Source organism: Parasteatoda tepidariorum, chromosome 7 (genome assembly GCF_043381705.1).
Source record: "Parasteatoda tepidariorum isolate YZ-2023 chromosome 7, CAS_Ptep_4.0, whole genome shotgun sequence".
Lineage (NCBI taxonomy): Eukaryota > Metazoa > Arthropoda > Arachnida > Araneae > Theridiidae > Parasteatoda > Parasteatoda tepidariorum.
Window position 1 is genome coordinate 66,757,638 of NC_092210.1, and position 11,949 is coordinate 66,769,586.

Genomic DNA, 11,949 nt, shown 5'->3' on the forward strand with positions numbered 1-11,949 from the left:
AGTTGAAATTAGAAAACATAACAGAATGAAAAATATTTAAAGGCATTTTTTTACTGTTACAAGTGGTGACTCAAATGCGCCATAGATGCAGTTCAGATTTACCCGAGACAAGCAGCCTTGCCCGAGAATTAAAGTTGCCGCCCCCCCCCCTGCTCGCTCTATTCTCTGTACCCCGTGAGTTTCTTCTCCTTTATCTTTGTTTTAAGTCGATATTCTCAAAAAAATCAAATATACAGTTTGTTGTCGTTGTTCATTTACGTCGCACTAGAGCTACACAATGGGCTATTGACGACGGTCTGGGAAACATCCCTGAGGATGATCCGAAAACATACCATCACAATTTTGATCCTCTGCAGAGGGGATGGCACGCCCGCTTCGGTAGTCCGACGACCTGCGCGCGAAAATATATAGTTTTAATAAAATATGTACTTATTATATTTTTAAGTGTCACGCGCAGGACTTTGGGTTATGAATGAAGGGGCTGAGCCATCCCTTCTAGAGAGGATCAAAATTGCAATGACATGTCTTCAGTTCATCCTAGTCAGTCACCAATAGCACATTGTGCAGCTCTAGTACAACGTAAGCGTATATAAAGTACTACTACTACTATAGTTTAATGTAAACATACATTGATAATATGGTAAATAGTAAGGAAATGAATAATTACCTGAAATTTGGAGAATAAATCATTGCACTTGAAAGAAATAACTTGGGAAAACGGAATGCGTTACAGAATAAGAAGAAATAAGAGAGAAATAATTTTTCTCGCTAACGATAATAATGATTGGAAATGTTATTCACTTATTCATTGTTCCTTTCGACCAACTCAAATAAAGTAAAAGCCTCCAGAGAGATAAATAAAAGTTTCTAAAACAATGGATAAATAGTCCTTATTTTCAGTAGTATTTTTTAAAGAAAATTCCTGAAAACAACTCTTTGAAAAAAAAGTTCGATCCTTCATCTGAGCCTTTTAAAGCAATTTCAAAAAAATATCGATTTGTATTAGGTTTATAAATAGCATATGTCGAATTTCAATTCTTTAATTTTATTACTGCAAGATGCAAAGCGAGGTACAGGTTTTTTTTATTCATTATTTTAAGTTTAACCGTTATTAAACTCTGAAACATTAAATTCTGGGTGTATGATGCAGTTTACAATCTTCTTCAAACCATTGTACCAATCCGAAAAAGTTAAATATTCATCTCGATTGATTGTTCAATGTCTATCTGCTCAATCATCAAAAGAATTTGCACAGAATGTGTCTGAGCTGCATTTAAATATGTCTGCGAAATTATGTACCGAACAGTTCAGGATTAACAGTTAAAGATGTCCAAGATGAAAAGACAATAATACTGCTTTTTCAAAAAAAAAATTAGACAACAACCATTTTGCCAATGGGTAACCTATGATCACCTTGCGGCGATCACAATTTGTTTTAACCCTTTTTTACGGTATGGTTATATAAATCAAATATTTTAAATTATCGCTCTCAATATTTCTTCCATAAAAAAGCATCGACTATTTAAGAATATTTTCTGATTTTCTCTCGTATTCTCTGCATATAATTGAAGACCTGTATTTTGATTTTATAATAACCAATAATTTTTATTATTATTATTATTATTTGTTTATTATTTATTTTATTTATTTACTTACTTTTTTATTCACTTATTTACTTATTTATTTATTCAATTATTTATTTAGTTATTTATTTCTGGTAGTTTAAATCTTTTTGTTTAACTGTTATTTTTTTTTTCTTTCCTTTTCTTTTTTNTTTTTTTTTTTTTTTTTTTTTTTTTTTTTTTTTTTTTTTTTTTTTTTTTTTTTTTTTTTTTTTTTGAGGGAGTTTTTATCTGGAAAATATAGCTTCGACGGTTTAATCAGAAGGCCGTCAAAAGTTTGGGCCCCTTAATACTAATTTTACTTTTTAAGTATTTTTCCATATTTCTCGAATCAAAATAAGTAAACAAAATGTTTGCCGGTAAAATTTTTTTTAATTATTGCTTATTATTATTTAATTAAATAATGATCGAAAATAGTTTAAATTTTAAGAATAATTATAAGCAATGCGATTTTAAAAGGCAAAATACAAACTTTGAACGAAATTTCGTGAAGTTTTTGAGCAATAAAAATCAAACAGCTTTTGTTCATCTCTAAATTGAATGATAAATACTTATTAAAAATACAATTTTTGTACAATGCGTCCTCACTCAAATTTTTCTGGTTAAGAATTCGATTTTGTTGGAACGAAGATATTTGGAGAGCAAAAAATTTGTGTCTGATTTTGCAATTTAAATTCTCTATATAATTATTATATTTAAGATTGTTGCAGATTAATTCGTGAAAATTTGATTATTAGATCAAAAGTTATTCAGTGTTCTGTTTCTTAGTTTGAATATAATGGATCATTTTGAAATTTAAATGAGTGATGTACTTCAATTTTAGAATATTTATTAATTGAAGAGTCAGGTAAGGCCAAATTGGGTGTTATAGGTGCTTCATAATTGCTATGTTGTACAATTTCTTAAATAAAAAAATATTTAAAAAAAAGTTTGACTATAACTTATATTAAAGTTTAATTACTCCCCACAATGTCAGATTAATTTAAACTTCTATCAATTCTATTTAAATCTCACACGGATAAAATTTTGCGATTATCACTATTTTTCAATGCATTTAATTTGTCGCTTTCAACTCGATTTGAAACATTTATTAAGGAGAGTTGCCTCAATCGCGTTTCTTCTAAATCGTACCACCCCTAATTTCTGATGAAGCAGAGGATAAAGAAAGTTGTACAGGATAAATTATGAATCTCTTTTGCATGGAGATTCATCCAGAAGAATGAAGTCACTGTGTAAATGCGTTAATTTTTTTTATTTAAGTCAATCGGTTTTGCAAATTTTCAATGTAATTTTTGATCATCCTGTGAAGGACATAGCAGAACTACAGTAATGTACAAATTTTTTAATACGTATAATCGTAAAGAAACTTAATCTGTAACGTTCTACTTGTTTGTTTGCTAGCTAACTACTGTTTGAAGCTTGAAATAACACTTTGTTGTTTTGTTGCCTTAATCGTACCTCGTATGCCTTCTTAAATCCTACCGGTATGATTAAGGAGCAACGCATAAATTTCAAAATCAATTTCTCAACTAGTAGAACACAAAGTATCAACTTCAAAATCAACTTCCAGCAAATAGCTTGAATATTTAAAAAAAAAAATATTTTTTTAGTAACACCAATTTGGTAAGTTTTTTCACCAAGGTGAGAGCTATTAAATTAATTAAGAATTCTCAATTTTCGCAAACTCATACGAGTCTGAATAATTCAGCGTTATTACTTGTCAATAAATATTAAAAAATTATGTAATAAATGTACCTTTTATTTTCACAAAATTGTAGTGTTTTCCAGTGTTAACTTTTTGAACGTATTTTTATAACTAACTTAATAGGCCCTGGCTAAAAATAGGAAAACAGCTATGAATAACTGTTACAAACTTCCAACAGTTATAAAGTAACATATTGTTCACTCCAAACCATTATTCCATGTAATGACAGAGCTTTCGTAAAACCGTCTTAATTATAATTATTTACTGATACTAAAACTTTTAAGTTAGTGAAAGAAAATGCCATTGTTAATTGAAGATTAATTATTTTAAGCATATTTGTAAAATATTTAGATACAATAAGTCATTTAAATTTTCGAAGTTGACTTGCCTAGAGATTTTATTCCAAGCAGCGTGATAAGCTAATTCTATTTTCCTTAACTTCGTGATCTGTCCAATAGCACGAGGAATTAAATGTGCAATAAATTTAATTTTAAACTTATATTTATTAATTGATAATAGTCAGCTTTTAGGTAAATGAAAAAAAATTTGCGAAAACAATTTAAGCACGTATTTAGAATACAGTTGCAAAACAAAAAGTTTAAGAAATTGTTCAGATTTTTATGTCGTCTGGCATACAGTTGTAAAACACTAAATTTAAGAAATTGTTTAGATTTTTATGTCGTCTTGTATACAGTTGTAAAACACTAAATTTAAGAAATTGTTTAAATTTTTATGTCGTCTTGTATACAGTTGTAAAACACTAAATTTAAGAAATTGCTTAAATTTTTATGTCGTCTTGCAAATCCATTTGACATTAAATATTTATTCATTTCTCTCTTTTAGTACAAATCTTGCAGTACATCAAAATATCCTATCTTGTTCAGAAAGACCATCAATTTTAATATCATCTTTTTTCAATATTTCTGTAAATTCTGTTGGATTATCAGGACATTTGTCACCATCGTTGTCATTATCATCGTCATCTGACTCGTGAAGGTTTGACATTAAATAAGATACCAAGTAGCGTTCCTGAAATTAACAATAAGTGTATCATATTTTGTTACAATATAATGAAGCAGAAAACAATGCATAAACACGAACAAAATAGTTAAAAAAGACTGACAGCCGTTTCGGTATCGATAGTAAGTATACAGAAATGTATGTTTTCTGTATTTCTTTTTCTCTTACTCTTCGATACGCATGAATTTGGTGCTTGTCATAATACCGAAACGATTCTCTGTCACTTTTAAATATTTTACTCGTATTTTATGCATAGTTTTCTTTTCTATTCTAAGGTTAACATTATCTTTAATCCAAAAAGGTTTTACAGCTGTATTCTAAGAAAAGATTTAGGTTAGTGAGAAAAGTAACGAAACTGTTTTGCTACTTTGATTATACGACGAATGATTATATACGAAAAGTTGCTTTGATTATATGACTATATGCTTATCTAATTATATGATTTTATGATTTTGACTATATAAAACATCATATATTTTCTTAAAAATAAAATAATTTTAACCATTGAAATATACTTGAAAAATCATGTAAGCTTTTGACATTGCTTTGTAAATCTCAAAATATCTCTCTGTACTCAAATTAAAAAATTGCTCTTTTTCGTCTAAAAATTAGGTCCACTTTAAAAAGATATCTTAATTTGAAATAAACTTAAGTAACATTCAAAAAGATTGTAACATTGCACCTATTACTTATTGACTCCTTATGTGGGGGAAAAACTGGCTAGCAAGGCAAGTTATTCGTTTCACAAAACATGTGTTATCAAAAATGTATTTTTTGTAGTACTTTTATACTTTAACTCGCACTAAAATTGCGCGCAAAAATTTTTTTCTCAAATTTTACTTTGGAGATGAGTGATTTTAAATATTATACATGTTTCAAAGCACAGCCAGAATAATCTTGTCTCTGGGCCTCCCTTATTTAAATTTTACATATAAGCAAAAGAAAAAAATTTCGATAAAAGGGATCCTAATGGTGCCCTTAAAAATGTTAATATTAAAATTTTGTTTTAAANTCAAATTTTACTTTGGAGATGAGTGATTTTAAATATTATACATGTTTCAAAGCACAGCCAGAATAATCTTGTCTCTGGGCCTCCCTTATTTAAATTTTACATATAAGCAAAAGAAAAAAATTTCGATAAAAGGGATCCTAATGGTGCACTTAAAAATGTTAATATTAAAAAATTTTTTTTAAAAATCCAATTATTCGCTATTTAGGATGTATTTCTTTTTATGAAACTGTAAGCTCTTTTTATGAATATATTATATATTTAATAATTATTTAATAAATTCAAAACTGAAGAATATAAAAATTGCATTTGCAAAATTCATGTGTAACATTTCTAAAATAAATATCTTTTTTAATTACAAAATACATAGATAATAATTATAAATTATAGCAAGATTGTAATATTGTACGATTGTAACATTAATATTGCAACAAGACTTACTTTTCTATGCGAGCTGACAACCCAGGCTGGGACATTTGGTATCAATGTGGATATTAGGAACTTGAAAAGGAAGACAAAATGCTGAAAAATGATAGAGCATAACTTAAATTTATGTTTCCTTAAAAACTTATATAAAAAAAATATATTGTTTGAAAATTTAATAGTACACTTAATTTTTTCTTTATTTTATAACCAGCATGTAATGAGCCCATTAAATTCTTAGTTTACGACTATCAATGTTCAACAACGTATCCTTGTAAGTTTGAACCCAATTCAGAAGTCAAGGGAACTCCTGGATCAACCATTGGGACAAACTAGCCTTTGAAGTACTTTTTGTTGGAACAAACACACATTTGCTTTACATGGAGAGGAAAACACTCCACCAATAGCCCGATGACGAGCGAAAAATTCTAACCCAGGATCCGTCAACCACTGAGGATATTTTACGATAGCACTGTGGTCGGTGTGAGACGAGAGCAAAATTCGTACCAACCAGCCACCACTGGGATTCGAATCTGGCTTACCTCATTAGGAGGCGAACGCTCTATCAAAATGTAAAATTTTTTAATTCCGCTGAGAATTCATCAAGGCATGGTCTATATTATTAGTCAGAAATGTTGCAATTATCATTCTATTTGACTTTTAATATGAGAGAGTGCAGTACCATAGATGATCAATTTTAGCTTTTTTTTTTGTGCGTAGAAAGTATGTATTCGAATTCGTTAGAAAGTTTATTAGAATAATATCCTACGTTTATTGATATAATTTGTTTGTCTCTGTCATACACTTCGGAAAAGAAATAATTTTTAAAGGAAGTAAAATTGGTCCAAGGTGTTTTTCTTTCTTTATACACATGTCAGATAGTTTGAAAATGCAAATTGTATTCTTGAACCCGGCAGTTCATGAGTAACAGATAGTTTGCTTACCCTCTTCTCTAGGATTTCCATAAAAATATAAATTTTTTGAACACCCTAAATCAATGTATAAAGTTTAAAAGAAAGTACATTTTGCTAACTTGTCAATTTTGTCTTTGCATTAAGATCGTTTCGTCAAGTCTCACGTGGGCACTTCGTTTTAGAACTTTTTATTTACGTCGTACTAGAGCTGCACAATGGGCTATTGGCGACGCTCTGGGAAACATTCCTGAGAATAATCCGGAGATAACATACATGCGTCACATCAAGTTTTACAAGGAGGACACATTCACTCACCATCCATTCATCTGCAGATCGTAACTTTGAACTGAAACAGAGCTCGATCAATTTCCGATCCAGAGGTACTGAATCGTTATGGGAACTTCGAGGACTTTGTAACTCCGACAGATTTAGCGTGCATCAATCACCATTTTGTATAGAGAGTCTTCGAATGGATTGATTTCACGACCTCGCTATTTTGTAATGTGTTTTCATTTATTTAATAAATCGTAATTTCTTTTTTTCCTTATATCTCGTACTGGTTTCAAGATCAAAACTCTAACTCCGTAGTTAGCCACTAGGTAACGTATTTAGCAGCCTCATTTTGAAAAGCACGAACACTTTTCTATACCTAGACACCTCTTTCTGAATAAAGCAGCAGACTTTTGAAGATTAAAATGGACTATAATGGGAGCATTTTAGAACAAATATCTTATAGTGCGGTTTTCAGGAGAACTCCTCCAGACATCCGTCTCGCGTCGTGGCGGTTACCATGGTAACGAGGAAAAGTCACTTCAAATAGGGGTGTGGAGTGAATAGTTTTGTCTTAATCTTAACATAGGTCGGTGTGAGTAAACCAATTGTCACCTTCTTTCCTCCATTTCATCCCCATTAGAGATGTGCTCTCGCTTGTTACCATAGCAGCAGACCAGCACAGACTTTAAGTCTGGAGGAGTTCTCCTCAAAGCCGCACTGTAGATTGTTTTGTTTTCCTCTCGCTCTAGTAAACTTAGTGAGTTTTGACTGTGAATCCTTCATAAACATGATATTTTTTGTTAGCATCATTTATAAAGGTGGTTAATTAATTCAGAACGGAAATTAATAAGTATGAACAGAATTTAAAGCTCAAAAATCTATCTAAGACCTTTAAGGAACATAACTATTGTTTATAGAAATTGACTTACTTCAAAAATGATAATAGCAAGCAGTTTTGTTATGACTGGTATTGCGCAGCTCTTTTCTGAAGAATAGGCGATCAAAAATGCATTACTCACGACGCCACATACATTAATGAAATTTATAATTTTGAACCAAATACCTGGAAAATATATTATTAATTAAAACTTCATTATTAGTAACTGTACTTATCACTCGTAATATATATTTCAAATCCTTGTCAAAAATATAGGTGTTTAAAAAAATTACAAAATTAATATTTAAATGAAAAATAAATTTTACGGTTTATTATCGAGGTCAATCGCAGCGAAGGTGGAATTGAAATAAACAAAAATTAGCTTATCATATTGAATGAAACTGGAAAATATATTATTAGTTAAAATTTCATTATTAGTAACTGCACTTATCACTTTTAATATATAATTCAAATCCTTGTCAAAAGTGTTGGCGTTTAAAAAGAACATAAAATTAATATTTAAATGAAAAATAATTTTCACGATTTATTATCGAGGTCAATCGAAACAAAGGTGGAATTGAAATAAACAAAAATTAGCTTATCACATCGAATGAAACTGGAAAATATATTATTAATTAAAATTTCAATATTAGTAACTGCACTTATCACTCTGAATATATATTTCAAATCCTTGCCAATATAGGCGTTAAAAATATAAAATAATTAATATTTAAATGAAAAATAAATTTTACGATTTATTATCTAGGTCAATCGTAACAAAGGTGGAATTGAAATAAGCAAAAATTAGCTTATCATATCGAATGAAACTGGAATAATTTCCTTTTAGGCTATGTGGAACGGGAACACCCATATAGCATTTATTGAGTAATTATTACAAGTGGATTTTGACGCATAGCATAAAAATACCTTTCGTTCTACGGAGCGATATTAGAGACTTTAATATTCAAGTATATTAAGTAAATCATTACCTAATAAATACAGTATAACATTCCAAGTACACTTTTGTTCTATTAAACCTTTGACGCAGAATTTACATTAAACGTATTTTTTTCATACTTTTTCCATTATTTTGTATTAATTTAGGTCAAAGTAAGTGAAAAATATTATATTTAGCATTTTAATAATTAATATATTTTAAGAATTTATGGTTGTAAAATACAGCCTGAAACAACGGTGTCTTTTTCTGCGTTAAAAGAAAATTCTTCCTAACAGGGCTCACTTCCAAATAATAATATTTGAAATTCGCTCTTATTTTCAATTATTTTGATTTACGAGATTTCTTTAATTTACAAAATTCCTTCTTTGAGAAATTTCATTAATTTACAAAATCAATTACTGATAAATTTTTGAATATGAAAGAAAAAATAATTTTTATTTATTTATTTTTGTATTTAATATGTTAGTGCAAATATAATTCCAGCAAACTAATAAATTTTTTTCACTAGCTAATACACTGTTCTTAATATTTAAAAAATATCAAAGTATATTTTTACTTGTAATTAGAGAATCAGAAAAAAAATACACAAAAAGAACACCGGTATCCCAGCTGCGTCAAAGGGTTAATTGTGCTTGTAACTTAAAACAAGAGAAGCAAATGATATACTGCCTCCCTTATATATCATTGCTTTTACATTTTTTTTTTCTCCATGACTTCTCCTTTATGCGAACCACAATAAACTAAGTCCAATATCTGTAAGAGGATAAAGATGCTTTGTCTGAATTAATTCTTTTGTCAACTGCCAGTTACTTACTAATTGAAAAAAATAATGTAATTAAAACTTACCAGAAAATGGTAAATTTACCGTATTTTTACGGAAGCATTTTGGTAATGGTTTTGGTAACATTTACAATAACATATGGTATTATAATATGCGAAAGAATTTGGTAAGTTTCTTGAAATTTGGGAATTTTTATCATGATACCTTATATCATGGTATAAAAGCTATTTATTCGGTTAAAATTACTTTTCAGTTTTGTGTTTTTTACTATATGTATGGTAATAAGAATTATAATTTTGAAAACCAGAATTTCAGGTGAAACGTTTCCATGTGAACGGAAAAATTACCAAATGAATGGCTTAAATACCATATATTTTGGTTGTATTAACCAAAATTATGTTTTTCTTACCAGTTATGTCCTTATCATAGAGTACGGTAATTTTATCTGAATTTTTTTCTACGTATATAATTATAAATTGTATGCTTGTCATTAAAATATTGACGACACAAATTATTTGTATTAATGTTGCTGTCGAAAAAGTTTTGTAAACAATAACTTTAAATTGAATTTTTTTCTTTTTTTGCAAGACTTTGTTTTATGTATTCACCCAAATCATCTTTGTTTATTATTATTATTATTATTTTGCAAAAATGATTGCACGCGCTCTTAATAAGAAATATACCAGGTGTTAAAAAAAGAGAAAGAATCCTTTCACTTTGAAGGTTTAATTCTTTTTTTTTTCTTCTTTTTTTTTTTTGTTACAACTATTGCACTCACATTCTCATCAAATGTTACGCGTCTTCACTTATTCATTTCATTATTATACTCCGACTGCAAGTGTTTTTTTAAATTTCAGTTATACTTGTGATTGGTTTAATGTCATACATACCTATATCATCATCCCTGAATGGTATTGGTCTTCTATACCACCAAAGTAATCTTTGAAAATCAAATCGAATATCAATTAAATTAAACAATAACACTAACGCAGGAGCTAGAGGAAATGAAGCTGCAAACATCTAAGGAATAAAATAAACGAAGGATCAGATATTTAAACGAAATTTTTATTAATTTTTTGAAGCAAAATATGTAATTAAAAAAATAATAACTTATAGTACACTGATCAAATTACGGTATAAAGAAACAGCACAATGGGTGCATCATCCATAAAATCCTTTTTACCGTAAAATTCATTTTTAGCGTAAAATATTATACCACAATTTTTACAATAATATTTAATTAGAGTGGTTTCAATGATTTTATAGAAATTTTCAACGTAAAAATTTCGGTGGATCACAGATTTTTTGTTCCGTGACATGTTCCGGTAAAAACGGATTTTACGGGGAAAAGTATCAGCACCCTGACTGCCGGTGCTGATACTTTTCGTAATGTTGTTCGTAATTTCGTAATGAAAATGTTTCGTAAAAACACAAAAATTAATAAAAAGGAGAAAAAAAAGAAGATTAAGAGACTCAAAAGTTTGACTGGTGTCCGTTTTAAGACACGCGAAAGAACACGCGAAAAATCGCCAATTTCAGAAGTCATACAGGAAATTGTGGGCAAATTTTTGAAGTAAAAATAAGAGTAAAAATTTTTTTTTCTTGTGTAAACTAATAAAAATTTCCAAATATAAACCTGCTACTTTGTGATTTTTAAATCCAAATGATAATTGAAGAAAATCATACGGACATTGTTTTGTCTTCCCTAATTATTAAAAAATTAGTATATTTGAAAATTGATAATTAGGAATGGTTTGTGAAAAAAAAATTTGCACTCGTTGACTTCCATCGTACCATTTGAATATTGCCCAAAATATTTCATCTTCCTCATTCTGAAAAAGGGAAATTTGTAGAAAAAAACCAGGACATCTAGAACGGTAAGTAATTTTCTAAAAATTCTTAGAATGTATGACATGAAAAAATGAACTAGGTGACCATAAACTTGCACTCGTTGACAGAAAAGAATGATTGTCAGGATACCATGTTGAAAAAAAGAAACTGCGAATAAAGTTAGACAAAATTTGAATTTACCACGTCTATCAAGAATTGATCAAAATGTTTTAAACAAACATCCTCATCTCCTTTAGGGAAAATTAGTGTCATGTTCACTTCTTACAAATCAATCAACATAAGAGAAGAATAGTTGACTTCGCCAAAAAATTCATTTCTCTCAATCAAAAATGAACTGATCTAAATTTTCTAACGAAATAAAGTTCAACGTTGATATATATATATATCCGACCCCACATTGCTATATGATTTCGACTCGTCAGGATGCACCCTACCCCTCTTAGAAGTTCTGAAACGCTTAAACGCTTAAGTGAGACACCCTGTATATTTATATATGTATATATATATATATATATC

General features: G+C 29.0%; 1 protein-coding gene across 1 annotated transcript in view; it reads right to left on the reverse strand.

The window, feature by feature from the left end:
- Positions 1-4,134: 4,134 nt before the first annotated feature.
- Positions 4,135-11,949, reverse strand: part of LOC107445508 (anoctamin-7) — a 30,053-nt gene continuing 22,238 nt past the window's right edge. The window contains exons 14-17 of the mRNA XM_043045780.2: positions 10,473-10,602; positions 7,896-8,029; positions 5,798-5,878; positions 4,135-4,356 (exon numbers count right to left, since the gene is read on the reverse strand). Coding sequence (XP_042901714.1) covers positions 4,189-4,356; positions 5,798-5,878; positions 7,896-8,029; positions 10,473-10,602 — 513 coding nt within the window. The 3' untranslated portion in view covers positions 4,135-4,188. The remainder of the gene's footprint in view (positions 4,357-5,797; positions 5,879-7,895; positions 8,030-10,472; positions 10,603-11,949) is intronic.